This window comes from Cynocephalus volans, chromosome 14, assembly GCF_027409185.1.
Source record: "Cynocephalus volans isolate mCynVol1 chromosome 14, mCynVol1.pri, whole genome shotgun sequence".
NCBI lineage: Eukaryota > Metazoa > Chordata > Mammalia > Dermoptera > Cynocephalidae > Cynocephalus > Cynocephalus volans.
In genome coordinates this window covers 94,932,186-94,959,254 of record NC_084473.1, presented here as the reverse complement: position 1 = coordinate 94,959,254, position 27,069 = coordinate 94,932,186, and the positions used below count along the sequence as shown (strand labels likewise).

The window sequence follows — 27,069 nt, the reverse complement described above, 5'->3', positions numbered from 1 at the left end:
GCCATTCAGTTTGGATCCCTGTTCCCTCACTTTTCCTGAGCTATGTATTTGTCATCTCTGAAAACTGTCTGCAGTTGGCACTACCTCGGCTGCTCCTTGCTGGAAGACACAATCATGTATCCCTCTTCTCATGCCTTAGCTATAATAATTCCACCTGGATATTTGCTTGTGTCCAACCTCCAAAGCTCTCCCTGACTTGAGAGATGGAACTCATCTTTTTTACCAAATGGGAAGACATGCAATGTAATTCGTCTCTCCGTTCCAAATCCATTAAAAAATCTCTTGGTGCTTAGTGCCTTCAGGAATAATTTTGCCTTAAGTCTTTTAATTCTTTCACATTGTTCCATGGAAACACTGGCCTCTGGAATTGTTAAAACCAAGAGATACAAAAAGGAGATCAAACAAATTGCTGCAAGTATCACATATTCTTCATTTACCCAGACAAACAAGCAAGCCGGCTCTCAAATCATCTGTGCTATTTCCAGTTTGGACCTCATCAAGTACGAGAACTGGAGGAGCCATCATGGGTCTATGCTTCCATTTCAATTATATCTGCAAACTTTCTAAGTAAACCCTGTCACGATCCCAGCTTGAGAGGCTCCCTGTGTCCTTCACAGAGAAGGTTGTGGAAAAACACATTCTCTTGGTTTCGGAGGCTTCTGTTTATGATAACTTATGAAAACTCATAACCTCAATATGGCTTGACGTAAGCAAGTTTAAGAAGTGGCTATAGACATTTCCATGGAGATCAAATAGATGCTTTTCTCTCAAATAGGCAAGTTATTTTGTGTTAATCTGTAGCCAACTTATGATCTTTTGTCATCTCTGTCAATACCTTTGATGTTTGGATAGAACTAATTTGAAAGATCACAATGTTAAGTAAAAGAAATAAAGGTAGAGCAAAGGTCATCTTTGATATTGGACAATGGACAGCACGAAACACTCTCAATTCAGCACAACATTATGCATTTATTCACGCATCTGTTCAACAAATATTTAGCACCTCTGCTGTGCCAGACACAGTCCCTGCCCTCAGGTAACTTCCAGTTTAGTTGATAGAGACACATATTTTAAGAAAGGCAAACATATAATACATAACTAAAATTATGATGAGATCTAGGAAAAAAGATTAAGGTTGCCGTGAAAACTGGGGGTCCAATTTAGATAACAGGGAGGCCTCCCTGAGGAAGTGAAAGAGATCCTGTTGCACCTCCAGGATGAGCAGGTGTTAGCCAGGCAGAGAATGAAGGAGGAGAAGCCGATGGAGGCCCTGAGGCAGCCGAGCTCGGCTTATTGGAGGAGCTGAAAGAAGGCCTGTGAGGCTGAAGTGCTGTGAATGAGCTCAATGTGAAGGGGAAAGATGGACAAAGACGGACGGTGCAGGGCAGTGTTGGCCAAGCTGTGGGCTCTGGATTTCACCCCAGGTTAAGTGGGAAACCTATTTAAGATTTCAGGCTAAATAATGACTTGATCTGATCTACATTTTTAAAAGATCACCATGGGGAGGTTGTATTACATAGGGTGGGAAACAGAAATATGACAGTTTATACTAGACCAGTTTAGACTAGCCAGGACGGAAAGAAGAGGATGGAACAATATTTAATTTTGAAGGTTAAATTTATAGGATGTAGAGATGAAATGAATATTTGACTGAGAAACAGGGAGTCATCAAGGATGAGTCTGATGTTTCCAGACTTGAATGGTTGAGCGTCTGGCAGTGCTAGTTTTAGAAATGAGAACATTCACAAAAGGAACATATTTGTGTATCCAGGTATAGGGGTGGCAAAGACCAGTTGACACAGACTGAATTTAAAATGCTTGTGAGATATCCAAGTGGAAAAGTCAAGTAGGTGCGCGGTTCAGAAGAGAGTGCTGAGGTGAAGATGTAACTTTAGAAATTGTCTGTGTATAAAAATTGAAGGTCATGGGAATGAATGAGATCTTCCAGAAGAGTGGAAGCAAATAAGAGAAGTCATGAATAAATACTGAAAGGCTTCAACATTCAAGTATAGAATGAGCAGTTAGCAAAGGAGCTTAAAAAGAAACAGGCAGAAGCGCAGGAAACAAACCAGGAGAATGTGGTGTTCGACTCCTCAAAAGAAGTGGGGTGATCAACAATTTTCAATGCTGTAAGTCTTCTGGTAAGACAAGGAACTGGAAAGAACCCAGTACATTTGGCTCCATGGAAGTCACTGGTGACCCAATAAGGTCACCCAGTGAAGTTCTGGTAGAGAGGTGGGGCATAGAGGAATCAAAAGAATAAGTCCCCAAGTAACAGAGGAAATGGCATGGACTTTTGATAGGAACAGAGTAGCATCCTCTTTTAACAGGAGCAAAGGGGGAGGATGAGTGAACATAGAAGTGGTTGTGTGGATGTGGTAGTGGGAAGACCAGACTTTCCTGTTAGAAGCCAGTCATGGTATGCACTAGGGAAATAAAGATGAAAAGAGACAGCATAAAATTCAGGTTGTTCACTAAAGAAGTTGGGAAGCTGAAACACTTAATTTCAAATTATTCACTATTATCAATTCTATGGTGGAGATAACTATAGGATATTAAGGGAAAAAACTTATAAAATGACAGCACCAGAGAACTGTTAATAAGTTATGTATATATAAGGTAATACCTAGAATCACTACTAAAAAAACTATACAAAGAAGTACACACACAAACGTTATAGGTAAATCAAAAAGGAATCCACAGGAAGGCAGGAAAAAGAAAACAAATGAAAAGACAAAGAGAACAAATAGAAAACAAAAATAAAGGGGCAGACTTAAGCCTGAACATATCAATAATGACATTAAATGTAAATAGTCTAAATACATCAATGCAAAGATAGAAACTGGCAGAGTAGATAAAAGTATGACTTAACTATATGCTGCCTATAAGAAACCCACTTCAAATATAAGAATACAGGTAGGTTGAAATTTAAAAAATGAAAAAAGTCACCTTATACAAACATCAATAAAAAGAAAACAGGAGTAGCTGTATTGATATAAAAAAAATTAGACTTTAGAGCAAAGAAAATGACCAGAGATAAAATGGGACATTACATAATAATAAACACGTCAATCTACTAAGACATAGCAATCCTGAATGTGTATGCACCAAATAATAGAGCTAAAAATATGTAAAGCAAAAACTGATAAAATAGAAAGAAGAAATAAATCTACAATTAAAGCCAGAGACTTCAACAACCCTCTCTCAACAACTGATAGAGTAACTAGACAAAGCTGGCAAAGAAACGGAACTCTACAACAACATCAAAAAACAGTTCTATAAATATAATTGATATTTATAGAAGACTCCACCCAACAACAGGAGAATATACATTTTTTCAAGTACCTGTAAAACACATACCAATACAGTCCATATTGGGGCCATAAAAAATCCTCAGCAAATGTATAGGAATTGAAATCATACTGAATGTGTTCTCTGACCACAATGGAATCAAACTAGAAACCAATAAAAGTAATATTAAAGTAGATCTCTAAGCACTTGGAAATTAAATAACACATTTCTAAATAATGAATGAGTCAAAGAGGAAGTCTCATTGAACTGAATGACAATGAAAATACAACATGTCAAAATTTGTGTGATAAGGCTACAGCAGTGTTGAGAGTGAAATGTGTGGCACTAAATGCTTACATTATAAAAGAGGATAAATCTCAATTCAATAATCTAAACTTCCTCAAGAAATTTTAAAAAAAGAGCAAAAATGTACCCAAAGCAAGCAGAAAGAGAAAAAAAATAAAGATAAGAAGTCAATGGAATTGAAAACAGAAAAACTAAATAGAGAATATCAATGAAACAAAAACCTTTTCTTTGAAATGATCAACAGAATTGATAAACCTTAGCAAGACTAACAAAGGAAAAAAAAAGAAGATAAATAATGAGTATCAGGAATGAAACAGGGGCTATCACTACAGATTCCACAGTCATCAAAAGGACAATAAAGGAATACTACACACAACTCTATATACATAAACATGACAACCTAAACGACAGGGACAGACTAATTAATTGAAGAGCACATTATCACAACTTACCCAGTATAAAACAGATAATTTGAATAGTCCTATAACTATTAAGGAAATAGAATTTGTAAGTTTTAAAAATCTCCAGGCCCACCTGGTTTCTGGAGAATTCTGCCAAAGAAGAATTAACATCAATTTTTACACAATCTGTGCAAGAAAAGAGAAGAGCAGTGAACACTTCCCAATTTATTTGATAAGGCCAGAATTACCCTGATATCAAAACTAGGCAAAGACAGTACAAAACAGAAAACTTCAGACCCATATTGCTCATGAATATAAAAAGAGAAATGTGTGGCAAGGATGTGGAGCTACTGGAATTCTCTTATATTACTGGTGAGAGTCTCAACTGGTACAATCATTTTGGAAAATGATTTGAGACAATCTACTAAAGTTGAACATGCACACACCCTATGGCCCAGAACTTATACTCCTGGGCACAGACCTAATAAAAATGTTCTCATATGCTCAAAAAAAGACCTGTACGAGGATGCTAAAAGAGCACTAATCTAATAGCCCAAAATGTCCACATGCCCATCAGCAATGGAATGGGTAAGTAAATTATGGTATATACACATGATGAAATGCAACACAGCAATGAAAATGAACAAACTTCAAGTACTCGCAACGTGGGTGAATCTCACAAACAATGCTGAATGAAAGATGCAAGAGTACATGCTGTATGATTCCACTGATTTAAAGCTCAAAAACAAGCAAAATTACTCTATGGTGCAGAGTGGGAAACAGGAAAGTGGTTATTCTTCTGGTGACTGGAAGGGGACATGGGGGCACCTGGGAGGCTGATCATGTCTGCATCTCGATCTGGGTGCTGGTTACAGTGGTGTATTTGTTTTATGAATATTCAACAAGTTGCATTCTTAGAGTACGTGTGCTTTTCTCTACATATGCTATTTTCAATTATAAGTTGGTAATCATGAACTTTTATCATTCATAAAGTTTTTTTAATCATTTTTATAAATAATGAAAAAGCAAAAAAAAAAAATGCCTATTGGATTTGGTGACATGAAGGTGATAGTGACCTAAAGTTCTGAGGAAGTGGCAGATTGGGGACCTAACATTCATTCCAATTTTGCAAATGGAGATAGAGAAGCAGAGAGCAGTTCAGATGCTGGGCCAAGGTTGCAAAGCTTTTAAGTAGCAGAATGGGGATCTGAAACCCTGGAGCAGGGCTGCTGTGCTCTTAATCACTAAACTAGACTGTCTCGCTGTCTTTAAGAGCACAGAGGCAATAGAAGAAAAGCAAACGCTAGACAGGAGCGTGCCAATGCACAGGAATCTGAGGTTGCCTGTGGAAGGGCACATGGGCACAGCAACTTGAGGCTCCTATGAATGTCTCTTTATTGTAGGGGGACCAGTGTGCACAGAGACAATCAGTTGTAATACAAGAAGAGGTTAAAGATCTTACTATACTATGTTTATTGAGGAAGAATAGTATATAATGTTTTTGGAAGATTTTGTGTTATGGGACAAACTGATTATATCTGGAAAAATCATTTATGTTAGATGTTTAATCATCTCACAATGCCAGAGAAATGAGGTGTGTGTATGTGTGTCGCATGTGTGCACAGGCTACTCTCACGGAAAAATCATATTTTGGTTTTGGAGAGCAAAAGTACCATATCATTAGTGTTTTTTTTTAAAGTATGGAATTATGGTTTTGTGATTACATCAGGGCATAATTTTAGGTCCAAGCAGGACAACTTATTATAATTAGTGTTAAAAGTGATAACCTAAACTACTATATACAAAACCGCTGTCTGGAGTCTTAATCAGGAGAAAGGAATTACTATATAAAAATAATTCATTCTATCAGTTCCTTTTATAGCAAAAACAGAAAGGTGTACAGACATAGAGATTAAATGCAAGAATAAAAGATCTGTCCTGTGTATTCACAATATGATATTATCAGTGGCTACAGATTGGAAGGCAGGAGCTAATAAAGCAAAATGAGCAAACTAAAATTCCTCCTGCCTTAGAGAATGTGTATAGTACATCACTGATAGTAAGTTTTTTTTAAAAATTGAGTTTTCAGGGCCGACCGCGTGGCGCACTTGGGAGAGTGTGGCGCTGGGAGCGCAGCGGCGCTCCCGCCGTGCAGGTTCGGATCCTACATAGGGATGGCCAGTGCGCTCACTGGATGAGCGCGGTGCGGATGACACCACCCCAAGGGTTGCGATCCCCTTACTGGTCACAAAAAGGACAAAAAAAAAAAAAAAAAAAAAAAAAAATTGAGTTTTCATTGGAAATATTTCCTGGAAATAGCTCAGGAAATTATTTCCAAATTAAAGTTTTGCCAAATGAAATAGTCTGTGAATCCTTTTTCTAATATAAAGTATACACAATTTCCACATTTGATATGACTTAATCTGTAATGTACCTATCTAAGCCTCTCAATGGGAAAAATCCCAAAGAGATGAAGTCATTTTCTTACAGTCACATAGATGAGGAACCAATATTAGGGTGAAGCTGCTCTGCATTTCTGCTAAAATTGCTGTGTTGTGGATATCTGACTGCCCAGGCATGCACACCTAGAAAGAAGTTGACCAATCTCTAGAAAACGTGAAGCCCACGCGGCCCTCCTAGCCACGTTAACCTTCCTTCTCTGGGGTTTTCTCTGCTGGCCAATCTGCTTTCCAGACTCCTCCAGCTCTTCTCATTTCTTGGGCACCTCAGCTTCTCTCATAAGGAGAGTAACCTCTTCTGTGACTGTGCAGCCACGTTCTGCTCAGATACCCCCTGGAAATTTTCCTTTGACTTTTATTTCACCTCCACGTGCTCTCTCTGTGCATCATTTGTATTTGCATGTCTAGACAGAGAATCACCTGCACAGCATTTCATAATACCTTGGTATTAAGTTCACTATTCCAAAATCAATTGAACAGCATAAATATTCCATATTGCATGTAAAAATGACATAAAAAAACAACTCTCTGAATTGTCTTTCTACCCATCACACTTATCCAAACTTGACAAAATACAATACAAATGATGAGAAAAAGGAAACAGAAGCATAGGAAAATCTGTCTTTAGTGTTTTCCAACTAGCTTTTGAAATATAAACATTTCCTGAAATGCAGAAGTGAAAGAGATGAATGATAAGTGGATATTTTTTCATCTTAACTGACTGATCCAAAGAGTATTTATAACCCCCCTGACTAATGTCTCAAGCCAATAAATCAACATCAGGGGAGAATATTTCAAGCACATTTATCATTTAAGACAAACAGCCTCTACTGGGCATGATTATTTTTTTATTCATCTTTTTAGCTCACCTCTACATTTGCTCCTTCTCAATGTTAATAATATCTGTATAAGACTTATCAATATTGAATGTTACAGCTTGCCTATTGCATGCTGATGAGTGTAAGGTCACATGTTTGGTCTCCAGAAGGCCAGTTAGCTTTGCAAAAAACAAACAAAAAAGGCTCAATTTCACAGTGAAGCCTTATCCCAGTAAGCATCCTTGAAAATACCTGTTGTTGGTCTCAATGTCATAAAAATCACTGAATTAAAGTTTTAAGGGAAATTAAGGCCAAGTTATTTTAACAGACTGACTCAACAGCAGAAAAGCTCATAATTAGTGGAGGAAAGCCCGGCACCGTAGAAAACCACAATTCAGAGTTTGTATGGCTCAGTTAGCAGCCAGCACGGTCCCCCAGGTCAGTAGTATCTGTGTCACATCCAGCATCCAAAGAATAGCAACGTAAACGAAAATCTTACCTGTTCATTCTCTTCTTCGTCACTACTTAGCTTAAGGTCATCTTCTAGCATTCTGAAAGAAGGAACAAAGAGGTACAGATACTCAGCAGATTCAAAATAAATCAGCACCAGAATATCACCTTTATTAGAGCAACATTGCAGTAATAAGTCTATTTGATTCCCTAATTGTTTTTTTTTCCTTTTAAATGATTTTCCTCTGATGCACGTAGAAAACAGCAGTCACATCATGAAAATTAACCCTTACAACAGTCATAGGATAAGGTGCGCAGCCTCAAAAATATGCTGCTTTAAACAGACAGAACCAAAGACAGGCTTTTCCCTGGGAAGTTTTAATTCCACAATTACTTGTTTAGTGTTTTCCACGTTCCAGGTGTTGTGCTATGTCCCATGCCTGCCCCGGCGGGGGTGGGGACCCTTCATGGTGAAGAGGATTCGAGAACAAGCAGAACTCAGCTGAGAGCCATACAGCGATAGCTTGAGCTGTGACCAGCAGCTGCTTAGGCCTTCCAGCAGCCCAAGAGCTGGAGGAGAGACATCTGCCCGGAGATCCCTCTGAGGGGGGAAACCAAACAGGAGGGGCTTTCTGAAAAGACGGTGACGGCAGCTCCCCAGCCCACCTGGGGTCCCTCAGATTCATCCTGACAGAGGCAGTGAAGGGGCATACTTCTGGGTCCATAAATTTAAAAAGAGAAACACAACTTCAGATCCTATTATTTCTGATGATGAAAAATTGTAAATGTATCACCATTACTGAATTATTTCTTTAGAGAATAGCAGTTTTCAGATTAATTCATCTTAAAAGCAATCTTACTCCAAAGCATACTCTATACAAGCAGAGCGATTCTGCACGGAGCGGGGCAGAGTCCACTTGTGATGGCCCCGGGGCTCCATACATCAGTTCAAAGGCCACTGAATCCTTGTGCTTAAAGGCTTCATTGTCCTCCCTGAACTCAGTGTCCAAGAACTGTCCACTAAAATGTGCCTAGTGTCCTTTAAAAGCCAATTATAGGCCTATCATTAATATATGCCTATGCATATTTTTATGTCATTTCAGTGATTCGGGGGGTGAACTGGGGGTAAAAGAACTGGCAGGGCAGGGCATGGACCCAGTTCTGCCCCAACTGTCTATGGGTCTGGTGCAAGTTACTTAGCTTCCCCTCTTCACCCCCGCCTCTGTTTCCCTATTTGTAAAGCAAAGAGTTGTGCTGGGCAAGCGCTAAGTTCCAGCCCTGCTGCAGATTTCATGAGTCTATGAAATAAGCTTGCTCCTCCCATCTCAAAAAGTAGAAAAACTCTTCTATTTGTTCCAGAGAACATGACTCAGACACTTCTAAGTAGTTTTTGGTGTACTGTGTAAGCGATTGCCATTAGGACACCAGCTCTGTCTCCTCACAGGCTCCTGCTCTTCTCCCAGTCTTGGGGAGGATCATTCTTTTATCACTTAAGCCACAAGCGAACGGACAAATCATTGGGAGAGTCTGCAGGGCGTCCCCCAGTTCCTCTCAACATCTGGCGCACTGTTCACCTCCTTCACCTCACATGCCTGGCTTCAAAGAGAAGAGACACCTTGATGATTTATTAGAGCACGTTTGGGATAACCTGGAAAGAAGACTGTGTTTTCTTTGTCTTCAAGTCCCCAGTGACGAGCACAGTGACAGCACAGAGTACAATACCTGTTTGTTGGCTGGACTGAGGCATGTTCCCCAAAACTGTTTTCCTACCAAAAGGCACAAATGACTTTCTGATGAAACAGACCAGAGGAAGAGACGGTTTCTTGCTTCTGCCCCTGCGTCCCCTCTTTTGGGGTAAACCACTATTGCAATTTGGTTTAATCTCAAGGACTCCCTACCAGTGAGTAGCTGGGTGATCTAAGCGTGGGTGGTCCTGTCAGCGGGTGGCAGAAGGGAGGGGGAAGGACACACACAATCATGGTTAATAACACCCTTGGTGTCAGATGAAGTCATGGCACGGGTGACTGGGAGGTTTAATCTTTGCGTGGACAATAGAGTGTGCAGATTTGAAGGCCACTGTGAACCAGAGCAAGAAACCCCAACATTCCAGGAAGTGAGGGATCTTAGCTTGGCTGTACACCAGCCGTGTGACTCAGTCACTGCATAAGGCTGGCGTTGCTGAAAGTGACAACAGTAAAAACAGTGTGCAAGGTTCTCTTTTAAGGTAGGGACTGCAGCTCATCTTTCTGTGTTTTAAGCATGTGCTAAATGTGTTGACACATAAACACGTATCCATTTGACTCTCATACTGCCCCTTGCACCCCAGATTCTGGGCAAGGTGCACCTCTGGGGCTTGGATTTTGTCATTTCTATAATGGAGCTCATCTACCTTTATCATTATTTTTGGAAAAGCGGCAGTGAGGGATCCACCTTGCTTTGTGAATTATCATCACTCTATCACTGAATTGACCTCTCTTAACATTTAAAAAAATATTTATTGTTTCTGGCTGAGTCCTAAAACCTAAGGATCACATGTAAAAATACTCTGCATTCAAGAGAGACTTCAAGAGAAGTTCAAGTTCAATTTAACGTGAGATTATCCAGGAAAATGAGAGAGTGGCAAAGGAAACATTAAATTAAATAGCTTATACACAGCAATCCCGGGTGGTGCTATTACCAAAGATGAAATCAAAGACTTGGGGTAGACCATCATGAAGACCCTGTGCCCCGAACCCCCACAGACACCCAGACACACACTGAGGAGGCAAATGCTCAATGCCACTATTATGGATTGAATTGTGTCCCCCTAAAAGTTTAATGTGTTGGAAGCTTGGTCTCCACTGTGACTGTTAAGAGGGTGGGAAGTCTTATTATTGTAATTGAATGGAGGGGCCTTGAAGAGGTGATTAAGTTGATGGTTTAATGGTGGTCAGGGGCATGGTTCTGAGGGCTTTTAAAAAAGAGCATGTGAGAAGTTCACTATCTCTGCTCTGCCATTTTCACCATGTGAGACCCCTGGGTCACTGTCACCACCACCAAGACACTCACCAGATGTGTTCCCTGGATTTTGGACTTCCCAGCCTCTGAAACTATAAGCAATAAGTTTCATTTTCTTACAAATCACTCAGTTCCAGGTATTCTGTTATAAGCAACAGAACCGGACTCATGCAGCCGCCATGCGAGAACACAAGCCCTTGACTCAACTCACGAGGCGTGGGGCTTGCTGCTGCCACCGCACTCTTTGAGTCTGATTCAGCACGCATGAAGCGCCCCATTTTCACTGCAGAATATACCTGAGTGGCCTCTGAGAGAGCTGAGGAAGAGCCACAGTGTTTTGAGCTTATAGCTGAACAACGGGACATGGCAGAGAGGAAAAGAGAAGGTGAGGACCGCGTGACCATCAGAGCTGCCTGCACCGGCGTGTGGCCGGCAGACTGCAGGCCTGGCTGCCTCTCTTGAACACAGTGGGGCGCTGTGCTGCTAGTCCCAACCCTTCCCAGCTCCCAGAGAACATTTTTATCATTTGTCTGTTTCTAAAAGGAAAGAGATTGGCATACATACATTAAACAACAAACAAACGTAAGTGTTAAACAACAGTTAAAGGAAAACGCAAATTAAGTGTTGGTTGGGCCACCAGGCAGAGAGTGGGGATCTCCAACTCTGGTTTTGAAAAAGGAAGGCAAGACAAGGCTCTAGAGGATTGAGGACAGAGCCTGGGACTGGTCACCTGCATGTCAGCATAGGGCCTGTGCTTCGGCACCACGGTGACCTGCAAGGGCACACTCCCACACCATACCTGAGTGTCCAGGCCCTCTTCCCGAACCTGACACCTGCTCAGGGCCACCCCATTCATGTCCCCTTGGCTCCTTCCCTGCATATCCCCTCAGAGCTCTCCTAGGGGACCGAACCCCCCTCTCATAGTAGCAGCAAGCACTGTTGGATGGACGTTTGTGCCAGACCAGCTAAGCATTGCCTAGACATTACCTCATTCCATCCCCACAGCAACTCCTCGGTGGGAGGTGGCTCACTGTGGGGGCATGGGCCGAGGCGGTCAGAGCATGGACTCCTAGCTGTGCAGCTGTGCCACTCAGTGAGCCGAGGGACGCGGCACCTGCCTCTAAGGGCTTCCAGAGAATTCGTGACACCATCCTGGGAAAGTGCTCAGCACAGGAGCGTTCAGTCAATGTTCATTTTTACTACCATTCCCTTTTTACCTGTCAGGGAACCGGGCCTCAGAGCATTAAGAAACTTGCATGGGCAAACAAGCCGTGAGATGATGTCTGTGGAATAAAGCCTTAAAACTAAGCCATTTGCTCTACTTTCCAGCTATTTCAAAAAGAAAGGATGCTGTCCCCTAGAGACTCGGGAGAGAACATACATTTTAGGTTGTATGAAGATTTCCACAAACTTTTTGAAGTGCCTTCATAGAAGCTGAGCATCCCTAATCCAAAATCCAAAATGCTTCAAGATTTAAAACGTTTTACGTGCTGACATGATGCCACAAGTAGAAAATTCTACATCTGACCTCCATGTGACGGATCACAGTCAAAACACAGGCTCATGACACAGTTTATTTAGTGTCCCCAAGGGAAAAAAGACCCTCCCAGCCCCCTTCAGTTGTGATACCCAGCCCCAAGCTATCTCATCACGTATATGCAAATATTCCCAAATCTGAAAACATCTGAAATCTGAAACACTTCTGGTCCCAAGCATTTTGGATAAGGGCTACTCACCCTGTAATTGCTGTCATGGTTGATGGGTCTAATGTGATATTATGTCTACAGAGGACAGAAAGCATGCCTGTCAACCCCAATACCAGGGAGGTCTGTCCTGGGAGCCAGTGGTCCGCCAACGTGGCCAGGTGTCCCTCAGCAGGCTTGCTGCCTGATGACAACTGGGACATTGAAATAAATAGACAATAAAATCAAACTTTTCAAATTGAGGCCAGAGAGCAGAGGTGCAGAGAAACCTGGCTTTGTGGCCTTAATACCTGAAGAGCTGTCAAACTGCTGTCCAGGGACATTCCTAGTTAGTGCCTCACGGTGACTTAACAGTTACCTTCACCGGGTAATTGAGAATTGTGGTTCTTAAAGGACACAAGCAGGGTCTTCTAACATGAGATTAAGTGATTGAGAGTCTACCCGTTTTTTACTAGAGAACTGTGTTAGACAACAGCGTGTTAAAATTATTGTCCCAGGCATGTTATAACACACTCCCCGACATCTGGTGCAAGGGGTCATAAGGCTCAGAGCCACCGGCTGAATGGCTCAAGCTTTCACGTAGGGAGACTGGGTCAACAGAAGACAGGATGTAATGGGAGTTTCCCTCGAAACTGTAAGTTGGGAGCAAAGGACAAACACATCCCTTTGCAGTTTGCCACATACTACCTCAGGGGGACCTTCCTCTTTCTGGAACAGAAAGATGAATGGAAACGTACCTCCCGCCAACAGCAGAATTAGCACCCAAACTCAAGCGCTGAGTCACTCACTGACTCATGCGGTCATTGTGCGGGGGCGCCTATCCATAGAGCACACTGTCTCCCAGGGCTGATTGTCCTCACACACTACATTCAGATCAGCACCTCTTTAAATTTAAATTTATCTCTCTGAATACCTTAAACTTAGGAAGCTCTGGCATTTATGACTCTAGCAGAACCCAACTACCTCATCTGAAGGTACATTCAGTAGCTCTCAGAAAAGGGGGGAACTCAGTACAACTCTAGTGACTTTAACATTTGATTATCCTAAGTTCCCTGTGTGTATTATTTCCTTAATTGAGCGAGAGACAAATTCACGTTGTGGCTGCTGCCTGTGTTTTTGAGGCCCCAAATTTCCCAGGAAGCAGAAGTAGCAGCCTCCTCTTACCAGATGGCCAAGTGCTCCTAGAGCTCCTCTAAGCCTTGCAGGTTCTGCACACAGGCACATCAGCCGCCTTCAGTGTAACAGCAGCCACTTCACAGCGCGGTGGTTTTTAATTAATCGGATTTCCCCTGCATTACTCTTGTCATTTGGGGCCCTTCACAGATCTGAATCGTTTAGTCCTTTAAAGTTCATTTCATTTTGCTTTGTCCTAATGGCTTTTTAAAAATCTGAGTTTCATTGGGCTGTTTGGTTTTCAGATTTGTTTCTATAGCCGATGCTACTGTATCTCTACCTACTCGAGATTTAAGCCAAAGACAAATGTTTATGAGTCCCCATTAAACATATTCATTTATGCAAATATCTATTCTAGCAATTAGTATTGCATGACACCCTGGTTGTTATGCCAGTGCAGCCCTCTGCAGGTATTCCCCAAGCCATCATCTCCACTGCTTGGAACACGGGAGAGAGAGTCAGAGAACTCATTGCGCTCGTTCTGAAGTCCACTGCTCTGGCATGGTTGGTGCTACCATCTGCCTCGGGTTATTTTCATTAACAAGTGACCACTTGCCTCTCCACATTTGTTGACAAGAGCTCAGCTCATGCTAGTCCAATTAGCTGGGAACCTGGAAGGCAAGCACAGGCTCACATGGGGGTTGGTGACTGGGTGCATCCAAGGCACAGATGAAGTAACTCAGCCTGGGGGCAAATGGAGAAATCAGGAACAAGACGCATGAGTGGTCTAGTTGACCTAAGCGTTTCCAACTCTGATGTTTTCAGATCCACGGATCTCTACATCTTTTGAAGCAATTTTGGTTCATAGCAAGAGGCTGCTTGCTCACACATATCTCCTTCCTGGACTCCCTCCTTCCCAGAACCTGTTCTGGTTGTCAGTGAAATCATACAGGATATTCCGATTCTGCTATGCTCAACCTGGGGTGAAGATCACTGTATCTCTTCTCGTATGACCTTATTTTTTCTTAGGGACAACAACTTTGGATGGTCCCTTTTCTGACTTACATGCTGAATCCACCTGCCACCTCCTACACAGGCCCATCTTCCCTGGGGGACAGCATCTCATTTCCTACCTTATAAGACCCTCAGAAAAGCCAAACTCGTTTAGGAGACCTGCCAAACCCTGGTGAGATATGGGATGAATGTGCGTCTTCAAAATCTCAATCAATCAACTGCTTTTCCTGATAGTAGTCATATCTGTATATTAATATAGAATAAATAGAAATAAAAGAAAAATGAAAATCAACACTAATAAAAAGAAACAGTCACTGGTACTAGAGTGTGGGATGGTGAGAGGAGTTTTTAAATGGCAGCTGCCAGGCTGGCCAGCATGTTAGTCTGAATTCTATCCCTAACTAGCTCTGTGAACTTGGGAAAATCATTTACTCTCTCTGGACATTGTTTCCACATCTCTAAAGTTACAGCTGAATAAAATGACCTCTATATCCCCTTGTTTCTCTGAATTTCATGGCTTTGTGCCTTTATCAATGGGTAGAAAGCCAGCAAGACTGCTGAGAGTGAGAGGGGGCACTGGAGATGGTCCGAGAGGACTCGGTTAAAAGTAAAACCAACAGGCTGGAATTTGAGTGCATGGTGCTGAGATCCAGCAGAAACCAGGAGCCCTGGGAGAGTCCTTACTTCCTCATACACTGGGTAGGACATTCCAAATTGTTGTCCTAAGAGTCAAATAGAAAATGGATGTGGCAGTGCTTTTAGACAGTAGAATCCTGTGTACAGCCGACCCTCGAACAACATGCGGGTTAGGGGCATCGACCCCTGTGCAACTGAAAATCCACCCCAATCCCTATGGGGCAGGGGGGCAGGTTGTTACTTAAGATGTAGTTAAGTAACATTCATGACCTACCTAACCAAAATTTTTCCAACATATTTATTGAAAAAAATCCATATGTAAGTGGACCCACACAGTTCAAACCTGTGAACTGTGCTGTAAATATGCAGAGTATGTGACTCCTTTTTTTTTTTTTTTAATGAAAAATATTTCCATGTAATGTGGTGTGCAGGACAGAACCTCATCCTCAGGCTTGAGTTCCATAAATCTTAATGCTCAAGAGGCTTCCCTGAGACTAGGAAAGAAGGCAATATGAGACCATAAGCTAGTTTTCCTGCACAGTTTACACTGACTACTGAACTGGGAGATGGTGCCACCTGCCCAGCTGGCTTGAGACCCAGGAAATGTTCCTTCCTCTGTTATAAACTGTCCAATTGGCTTTAGGTATTCTGCAGACTCTTCCATATTATAGTGAAATGTGACCCCCAAATTCACATCTAAGGGCCTTGGGTAGTCTAAAAAACTATATTCATCATTATTTTCCTCCTAAAAGGATGTACAAATTAAATCAGATGACATATAATTTGATCATCTAAACAGACGCAGAAAAAGCATTTGACAAAATTCAACACCATTTCATCATAAAAATGTTCAACAAACTAGGTAAAGAAAGAATATACCTCAACACAATAAAGGCCACATATGACAAGCCTTTAGCTAACATCATAACAAACAGTGAAAACTGCAAGCTTTTCCTCTAAGGTCAAGAACAAGAGAAAGACACACTGTACTCTTACCACTTCTAATTCAACATAGCACCGGAAGTCCTAGCCAGAGCAATTAGGCAAGAGAAAGAAATAAAAGGAATCCAAATTGGAAAGAAGTAAAATTGTCTGTTTGCAGATGCCATGATCTTATATACAGAAAATGCTAAAGACTCCACCAAAAAACTGTTAGAACTAATAAATGTTATTCAGATAACGTATAAAAAATGATGAAGAACTCTAATAGAGTAATTTGCCAAGGTCCCAAAGGAGCTTTGACCAAGTTCTCTAGGCCCTGTTCCACATATCACCAGAAGTCTGCATCCTCTACAAAATTCTATTTCTACATGACCCTTTGATGCTTTCAAAAGGAACAGTTTTTTCTCAAACTCCACCATGAAGACATTTAGAAAAGCATGAAGTCACAGAACACTCTTTGAGGTAACTGAAACAGTAAGTTGGGTAGCGTGGGGGAGTCAGCAAGTGTTGAGGTACACAGCACTGCTGGAGAGTGCTCCGCATTCGCCAGCCAGACACCAAATGCCAATCAGAGAAGCAACCCCCTCCCCAATTTTAACAAAGGCAACTGCCCGAAAATTGAGGATTTCCCAGTTAACCCTTGGAAAATAGCTCAGACTTTTCCAATCATTTAGTAGGCTAAGGGCACCAGGCCCCTCATCCATCAGTCCTCTGCGGGTGCTGTGGGAGAACGTTCACAAAGGATCACATTTGCAGGGTGGGAATTGCTCTGACCTCCAGCTGCTCGTAAGTAGGAAGCTCCCTGGGAGCTCGTAGAGTAAAAGTAAAGCCAGGGATTCTGAAACTGGAGCCTGCATTCGAATCACCTGGAGGGCTTGTTAAAAAATACTGATTGTGGGGCCCACCCCCAGGATTTCTGATTGAGAAGGTCTGGGGCGAGGGCCCCTTCAAGTTTGCGCTTCTAAAAAGTCTGCAGGTGATCAGGCTGCTGGCCCAGTGGCCAAACTTTGAGAACCACTGGGCTATGCCGTAGCTACTGCACTCAGTGGTGTATTACATCTGGAGTCAGCAACTGAAAAGCAGAGAGCCAGTGAGAAGGTCCCTAGAGCCGCCTCTGAGGGCACACCAGGGCTGGTGGTCTGGTAGGGGCTTGAGGCCCTGACACTCATACACTGCCCTGGTATGTATTCCTAATCAGATTTTACCCACGGCGTGTGCCTGCCCATAGGGTAGTAGCCCAAAGAGAATCAGGGGCCCCACCTCCCACCCTACATCTGCTAAGAACTTCTGTTCATTCATTCAATCAACTGAGCCCAAGTCACTGGAATACAATTTCCAAAAAGGCTATGTACCTGCCGTCAAAGATCATATGGTTAGTAGGGGACAGAGACAAGTAATGCAACGATTTCAAAAGGGTGGTTGACAAATGCCAGAGCAGAAATAGACTCTTGGAGACCAGCTAGGGTGGGGGTGGGAGGTGCTCAGGAAAAGCTCTCTGGAGGAGGGCCTGCCTGAGTGTCTTCAAGGTCCTACAGGAGTCAGATGAAGTCAGGGAAAGATGCCCGCCCTACAAAGGGCTGTGGTCCCACAAAGGAAGGGCAAGAGCCAAGCATGGAGTACTTGGAGAAGGGAGGTACTTCATTTCCCTCATTCCCATGGTATTCTTTTTTTTTTTTTTTTTTTAAAAGGATAATACATACACATGGCTCAAATTTCCCTAAATAGAAAAAAGTATCGAATGAAATGTCTCCCTTCCATTCCTGTTTCTCCCAGCTTACTTCCTACTCTCATCCTCCATAGTCACCGTTTATTTCCTATGTACTCTCTCAGAGTTTCTTTGTGCATTAACAAGCAAATATAAATGCAGCCCATGAGACCCGCTAGAATAAGTACAGGACATTAAAGAGCAGCCTTGCGGTGAGGAACGTAACGCTACCTGGACTCTCACTGTCTGCTGTGAAAGAGACAGCTTCTAAGAAGGCTCCTAGTGATCGCTGCCTCCTGGGAGTCACGCCCTGTGGAATGCTTTCCCCTGAGTGTTTGGGCTGGACAGTGACTTGCCTCTACTGAGTAGAAGAGGGCAAAAGTGATGGATGTCACCTGCAAGGTCAGGTGACTTCTGAGGGTTGGCATGCATGTTCTTTTCGCTGGCTCACTTTGATGAAACAAGTTGCCACGTTGTGAGCTGCTCTAGGGAGATGTCCTGTGGCAAAGAACTGAGGCTGGAAGAAACCGAATCCTGCCAACCACCACAGGAGTGAGCCTGCAAACGGATCTTTCCTCAGTCAAGCATTGAGATGATACGGTCCCAGCTGACGTCATTTTTTTTTCCCCCTGGCAGCTGGCCGGTACTGGGATCTGAACCCATTGCCTTGGTGTTATAAGGCCACACTCTGACCAACTGAGCTAATTAGCCAGCCCACCCAGCTGACACCCTGATTGCAGTCCTGTGACAGACCTCGAGCCAGAGGAGCCAGCTAAGTCACACTCAGATTCCTGACCCACAGAAACTACAACATAAGAAATGTCGTTTTAAGCAACTAAGTTTAGGGGTAATTTGTTAGGCATCAATAAGTCATCAATATGCTGGAGGATGGTATTAAATATTTAGTGTGTCCCTTCTTCAAGATCACTCCCTATTACTTGAGCCAAAGTGTTCACAGCCAACATTCGAGCTGTCCAACAGAAGTATATGTGAGCCAAACGGGTAACCTAAAAGTTTCCAAGTCACATTTAAAAAAAGCAAAAAGAAATAGGAGAAATTAATGTTAATAGCATACTTTATTTAATCTAACATTATTTCAACACGAACATATGCACATTTCAGGTGCTCAGCAGACACGTCTAGTGGCTCCCGCATCGGACGGCACAGCCTCAAACCTTTCATAGAGTGAGGGCATCCCAATCTCCAGGAGGCTTCGTGTTTTTCCTACTCACGCTAAGCAGCCTGCCTTTGCCGGTACTCAGACGGCAATCTCCTCTACACTCCCTCGTAGAGGGTACCAGACTAGCCTGTGAAATAAAGATCTTGATCATTTGGAGTGAGGAGAAAGGGAAGACTTTGGGCAGACTCAGTACAAACACACATCCCCACTGACTGTTCCTGGTGGGTGTTGGGATCCCAAAGACCTGTTTTGTTCCAATTAAATGTGCCAGTGACTGATCTTGTTGCTTAATTCTGATGTGTTATCCACTTGTGGCATGGCACTCCACCCTTCACCTGTACACTTTGGCTTCACAGAAGAGCTGGGAATCAGGGGCTAGCATGCAGCTGCAGGTGGCCTACAAGAGGGGTATGCTCAGGCCTTAAGAGCCGTGTCCTAGGAAAACAGCGGGAAGCCCCACAAACACAGCTCGTAAAACCCTGGCCACTTGGCAAGGGAAGTCTGCACACTTGTTACTCTGACTTATCTCGTCCCCATTTCTCTTGGATGTAGTAAAGACACATAGTAAATCACTTGTTACTTGAAGTTTCTCAGTTTTTCAATAATTTATTTTAAAAAGTGTACAGATTGTTCTTTTCACTTGGAATTGTGCTTCGAGTTAGGGGAGCTGGACAGCCCAGAAGGACCTCTTTGTCCAAGAGGACTGGAATGCTGGGCCCCCTCTCCTTGGACATCCACGACTCTCTCCACCCAGAAATATGTAAGTGCCACATGTGGTTCGTGTGGCTGTGAAAATATGAAGACACTCCATCTTTTCCATTTAGGGCAATGTAGGCCATGGTTATGAAATAGCATTCTCCGAACATATTAGACTTTACAATTGCTTCCTCCTGGAAGAATTACAGGAAAATAGGACTGTATGTACTCTCTTATTTCTATCAAAATACAGCTGAGGCTTTAGAAAGAGAACTTTAATGAGGAATGCTTTCTTTCCCGTGATGGTTTTAAAATTCTTGTCTTTGTTTGTTACGAGGACTTCTAGAAAATGAGTTTCTGAACTTAATGTTCTTGGTATTAAAGCACTGACTTTCTAAGGCTGAATGAATTCAAGTACAACTGTGTGAAAAAAACGGGATCCTTTCCTGGGCAGACAGTAGAACAGAGGTCAGAGGATCCTGACTGGAAACATAAAGTTTTTTTTGGCTGTACAGATTTGACAACGGGCATTTCTTTACTTAAACCTCTTTGAAGGAGAATTTGCACCTAACAGAGGAGAAATTAGATATGTACATATTTGGCTCAAGTCTGTGATGTCAAACATTTATTGACTGTATTTAAATTAGTAAGTTGGTCGCCTATTCTGTTTGCTAACTAATGGTTTGCATATTTAATTGATAACTTTTGACAGTAAGAATGCATTGAATCTAGAAAGATCATACTTACATTAGGTTAAGATTTGCTCTTTGGCTTGTAATAGTTTTTGCATTTTTGTAGCTGTTGTTATTGACAAGTTAATTGCTAAGAAAGTCCCTAATTAAGAGATTTATTTGAACAGATAAAACTGTTAGAATTAGAAAAGAGAACCAAGCATAATGTTCTAATTAGCAAATTCACGCACTTTGAGCTTCACCAACCTTCACATGCTGCCTGACGACGGCATAACATGGTGGTTTCTAAACTTTATGCACATTGGAATCACTTGGGAGTCTTTAAAAAATATTGATGCCTGGCTCCCACCCCACCCCCGTATTCTGAAGTAATAGGTTTGGGGTATGATCTGGGCATCCCAAATTTTAAAAAGTTTGGGAACCACTCTATGTATAACACAGAGAGAACTGGACTGAGTCAGAAGAGCTCAAGGTCATGAATATCTCTGGACCTTGGATAAAGTCCAAACTAAAAGTCTATGTTTTAGTTTGTCCATTAATAAAATAGGATGATAGTTGAGCCTCAAATGAGACAATAAAGGTGAAAGCCCATTGTAAACTATAAAACCTCATAGGGGTTCTCTGTGATGGGTTAGTATTACCTGGGATGCTTTTTAAAATACTGATACATGAGCCTCATTTCCAGAGATTTTGGTTTAACTGGTCTTGGATTGGCCACAGGCATCAGTACTTTTGATAAGCTCCTGTGATCTGAATGTTTGTGATTCTCCAGCATTCATACATTAAATCCTAATCACCAGTGTGATAGTATTTATTAGGAAGTGACAACTTTGGGAGGTGATTAGGTCATGAGGGCAGAACCTCATGAATGGGGTCAGTGCCCTTATAAAAGAGACCCCAGAGAGCTTCCTCTCCTCTTCCACCATGTGAGGACACAGCTAGTAGGGGCCATCTATGAACTAGAAAGTGAGCTCTCACCAGACACCAAATCTGGTGCCCTGATCTTGGACTTCCAGCCTCCACTTCCAGAACTGTGAGAAATAAATTTTTGTTGCTTATAAGATACCCATTCTAAGGTATTTTGTTTAACAGCCTGAATGGACTAAAGACATAAGCATCCCAAATGAATCTACTATTTAGCCAGGGTTGAGACCCACTACTTTAATTCCAACTGAACTATCACCTTCTCATTAAAGCCACCTCCAATCCAAAAGACAGAATCGCTTATTTCTTCTCTAACTTTGTACATTAGTGCATTGTGTTAGAATTGTCTATTAACTCATTTGGCTCCACCTTCGCCCCATCTTCCATTTGAGTAAGAATGCTTCAAGGGAAGGGATATGTTTCCTCAATGCCTAGGATAAGGCGTAACCCCATTATTACTAATAAGTTAAGGAAATATCACGGTGCATTTCAGAATTCTTCAGTCATTGTTTTCAGAAACCTTGGGCAGTACTGGGAAACCTGAGATCATTTCTTGGTCTGTTCTTCAGCCTCTGGGAGGAAATACAGAAGTTTATATAGATTATCATGCCTTTCAAGCTCTCTGGAGGTTATTCTCTGGGAAGTCCCCAAACTTTCTTCAAGACCACGTAGCATAGTGTTGGATTTTCTGTCTGGTGGCAACGCGGCACTCACCATTCCCCTTTGGAAGAACTCCCCTGAATCACAGGGGCTCGAGGCCTGGGAACTACATTGCCCAGAATCCCTTCCAGCAGGGTTTTCGTTTAGATGTCACCAGTGAGAGGGGCTTGAATGGGGCTTAGAAGGTCAAAGAGTGACAGAAACCATTAATTGCTCCCAGGACAGTGAAGCAGGTGCATAAGCTTCAGCAGATGGTAGATAGGAGGTTCTGCCTGTGGCTTCCGAGCATCCTTCTGTGAATCACATCTATAGGTGCTGCAGACATCTGAGATTACTGTTAGAAGTTTTCTGCAGTTCTTGCATTAATTGATTTCCTGAAATGACTTTCTGAACTGATTAATGATTTCCTTTTAGCCCCCCTCTCACCTTAGCTTCCCTAGCCCTCCTGACGGGTTTAGAAACCACTAATTCCCTATGTTAAAGTCTTTCTACTTGAAATACCTAGAGTGGTTTCTCTTCTCCAGATCAAACTGACTGATATGTACAGTAATTAAGAGCACGAGCTCTAGAGTCAGAAAGCCTGATTTACCCATTTATATTCAGACTCTGCCACATACTAACTGTGTGTCCTGTGCAAGAAACTTAAAGTTGTTCTGCCTCAGTTTCCTCATCTGTAAAATGGAAAAAAACAAGAATGTTTACCTCCTAGGAATGTTGTGGGAATTATAAGGGGAAAATTCATAAAACATCTTATATATACAATGCCTAAAATGTAGTAATTACTTAATAAGTATTCATTATTATTACTGGTATTTTATTACCCAATCCATCTTGTAAAATAAAAACTATGCTACAATTTAAGTAAAATCTATCTATTTTACTTTTTCTAACAGAGAACACAAACTTCTTAATTTATTGACCACCCTCAATGAACACATTCTAGATGCTAGAGATATCAAGTTGAAAAAGTCTTTGCCCTTAAGTGGCTCACTGTTTACTGGGGAAAGAGGCAGAAAAGTAACCTAATGATGTGATAAATACTATGGGAGCACAGACCACCACCTTCTGCCCTTGTCAGACAATCCTGGCCCTTACCTTTTCTTGTAGGTTTACTCTCCAGTCTTTAAGACTTTTCTGTAGTTCTCTTCTGTGTCTACTTCAAGTTCTCTAATGTCACTCAATTTATAGAGTCGTGTATGGAACACAGTCTACTATATTAGCAGTATCAATATTAACTGTAGTGGGAAAAATACCTGCTTTATATTAGAAGTCAATATTCTGAAAATGAAGGCCTAAAATTTACAAATTAAAGCTTTCTCCACCTGAGCTCATTTAGTTGCTCCTTCTCCAACTATGTCTTGAGGGAAAAAGCCATCTGCTTCCTTGTTCAGGACATCCCTGGGGTTATGTAAGACTCCTCACGGAATTTTAACAACCTCATCCTATGCTGTGTGGACGAAGAGGATTATCCGGCTCCTGTGATTATGGGGGAGGCCAAGCCAGAACTGGATGCTGATTCAGCAACCCCTCCTTCCTCCCAGGTGGTCCTGCCCCTGGAACATATGCCCTCAGGACTTTCAGCTGCTGTGACTGGACAGTGGCTTGTGTACTCATTCACAACTCCTCTCTGCAGCAAACATTAAGCTCATCATTTAAATGTAAAGGGGAGGAAAAATTCTCTTTTCCATATTAAAGAAAAATCATCCTATTAGCTATTTACTGAACTGGGATATTGGTATATGATCCTTAAACTAAGGCATTTCCATGAATTCAGCTTTAATGCTACCACATTTGTATTATTTTGCACATTATCTCTGATACTTCCAGAATTTTTCATAATAAAAATAATTCAGGTGGTCTGAATATACAAATCTGATAACCTCAATCTCAAATAAATAAATAAATAAATAAAATTGAGGGCTGCCCGGTTAGCTCAGTTGGTTAGACTGCGGTGTTATAACACCAAGGTCAAGGGTTCAGACTCCCATACCAGCCAGCTGCTGAGAAAAAAGGATATACCAGGACTAATTCATCACTTTTTCTTTTTCTAAAAGTGAATAGGGCTGAAAATTAAGTCAAATATATTAAATGTTCTAAACCTATTTTCAGGTACATACAACTGACTTTTGCAAGGGGAAACATGACTGCCCAGATAACATGCATCTCTACCCACCAATACACCCTTTGGGGAGTTGTTTGGCTCACGGCAACACAGAATGTGTCAGACAATTGTATACGTTAAACCCTGCCATATCTATCACACTGGAGGGTTCCATTTGCTGGGTTAGAAACAGGGTCACCAGGATCAGTCAAAGCTACTCCTCAAGAAAGCTTCAGCATTTCCTCATGGTTTTACATCAGATATATGTTGGGTTTTATTAAAGGAGAGTAAAATTACAAACTCAAGTACGTGGTTACCTATGGAACGTTTTACGTATTCATCTATTTGACTTTCAGGTGGCAGAAAGGAATCTCAAGGGCAAAGAAGATAATTCATATGGAAAAGTTTAAGTGGCAGTGCACATTTTTGAAACAGAATCTGACTGCAGTATAGTGCTGTTTCTACTTACCATTTAAGAAAATAGTCATGAAAATCATGATAAGTTTAGTTATTATCCTTGCTACGATTTGAATGTCCCCTCCAAATCTCACGTTGAAACTTAGTTAAGAGGGTGGGAAATCTACCTATGGTATCTGAAAGGTGGGGCCTTTAGGAGGTGTTGGATCATGAGGGCTATGCCTTAATGAATAGATTAATCCATTAATCGTTAATTGGTTGACAGATTAATGGGTTAGCATGGGAGTGAAACTGGTGGCTTTATAAGAAGAGGAGGAAAGACCTGAACTAGCACATTAGCACGCTCTTGCCCTCTTGTCCTGCACCACCTTGGGACTCTGCAGAGAGTCCCCACCAGTAAGAAGATCCTCCCCAGATGTGTTCCCTTGACCTTGGACTTTCTAGCTTCCCAAACTGTAAAAAATAAATTTGTTTTCTTTATAAACAGTTTCAGGTATTCTGTTATAAGGGACAGAAAATGGACTAAGACAATCTTGCGAGTCATGGTGCAAATCTGCCTAAGTGGGTCTATTCATTGCTGGAGGACAGGAGAGTAGGGATGAAAACAGACAGGATCCCAGCAGTCCAAAGCAGACTCTGATTTTCCTATTTTTGATGAGTCAAGAGTCCTGGTCCATAGTTTTTAATTCAAGAAGAAAATCAATTGATCTCAGGGCCAAGACTAACTAACACTGTGAAGTAGGCAAAGTTGGTCTTTGAAAACCCCTCCTATTTTGGGTGCATCCCCTCCCCACCTCCAGGGCCCATGCCTCCGTCCAGACTATTCCTATCTGACTGAGCAACTGGCGCTCCTCCCCATGGCATGGATTGGGACTCCTTTTCTGCCTACCTGCTAAAATGATTTTCTTCTCTATACTTGGGACTGGTTGTGAGCTAGCCACATTGCATGGTAAAGGGTTTGGTTAGATTTTACCCCTTCTAATAGGTTCCCAAGCACTTGCAACCTGTAATCACAAAAAGTACAAATAAGCAAAACCGCCAAACAACAAGAAAGCTCCTAAAGGAGTGACCTTAATGGTAGACGTTTTTAGGTATGGTGGCATCTCCTCAGATGGACCGTTTTGCCTTCACTCAATTTTACTTCATGGAAAATATGGACAGCAGCAGGCACTCTTGACCAAGAGCCCTGGTGAAAGAATTACAGAGATGAGACTGTCTGATCTACTCCAGGTACAATTGCCCCTACTGGGTCCTCTACAACTGGGAGCCCACCCTGTTCTGGAGTAACAGCACATTAGCAACCCCTATCACCTGTGGCAATATCAATTGATTATTTAAGACATATGTCATTGAATGTCCATATGTGCCAGGCACCGTGCTAGCCAATTGGGGGGTCAACGATGAAAAAGAAAGGGTTCCTGCCCTTACAAAGCTCCAGTCTGGCATAGAAGCTCAGGCTTACTGAGTTGTCTTATTCAGGCAACAGGCTGTCCCAGGATCTTTTAAAGAGTCCCCTAAGTGCAGTGACATTAAACTCAGGATAGAAGGACCTAGGAATTTAATTTTCTGTGTGGCCAAGAGATTGTTCCTACCAAAAACTGACCCCTGCTTCTGTGGCACTTTCATCATTGTCACCCACATGGCCAGCTCCGGGTGGCCTGCAGGGCAGAGAGGTGGCAGATCTTCCCGAGTGAGGGCACCCTCCTCTGCATGTTTCTGTTTCAAGCAGCACATGTAAGCAGAAACTACTGAGCCGTTGTTATTTATTTATTTATTTTTTGTCTTTTTTGTGACCGGCTGCACCATGCTCAGCCAGTGAGCACACCGGCCATCCCTATATAGGATCCAAACCCGTGGCGGGAGCGCTGCTGCGCTCCCAGCACCGCACTCTCCCGAGTGCACCACGGGGTCGGCCCTGCCGTTGTTACTTTTACATAAACTTTTATTTTATTTTTATTTTAGTTTTAGATGTATAGAAGTTACCAAGATACTGCACAGAGCTCTGAAATACTCAGTCCCCAGTTTCCCTTGTTTTTAAGATCTTACATTAGTATGTTTGTTACAACTAATAAACCAATACCGATAAATTAATTTAAATCCATACTTTCTTCCAGTTTCTTAGTTTTTACCTCATGTTCCTTTCTTGTTCCAGTATCCCATCCAGGATACAATGTCACATTTAGTTCTCATGCCTCCTTAGGGCCTTCTTGGCTATCACGGTTTCTCAGACCTGCCTTGTTTCTGATGATCTTGACTACTTTGAGGCATGTTGACCATGTGTTTTGTAGAATGTTCCACAATTTGGGTTGCCGGATGTTTTTCTCATGACTAGGCTGGGGTGACAGGTTTTTAGGAGGAAGTCACAGAGGTACAGGGCCATCCTCATTGCATCCTGACAAGGTGCATGTTAGCAACATGCCCTATCACTGGTGATATTAAGTCTAATCACATGGCTGAGGTTGCGTCTGTCAGGTTTCTCTGCTTAAAGTGACTCTTTTTACCCCCGTCCCACACAGCACGTGGAAGTCACTAAGTACAACCCACACTTAAAGAGGAGGGAGTTA

At 42.1% G+C, this 27,069-nt stretch overlaps 1 protein-coding gene across 1 annotated transcript in view; it reads right to left on the bottom strand.

Annotated features, from left to right (window-relative positions):
* The window catches only part of AFF3 (ALF transcription elongation factor 3), a 420,437-nt gene that overhangs the window by 103,361 nt on the left and 290,007 nt on the right, over positions 1 to 27,069 (bottom strand). Inside the window, exon 10 of the mRNA XM_063077832.1 lies at positions 7,775 to 7,826. Coding sequence (XP_062933902.1) covers positions 7,775 to 7,826 — 52 coding nt within the window. The remainder of the gene's footprint in view (positions 1 to 7,774; positions 7,827 to 27,069) is intronic.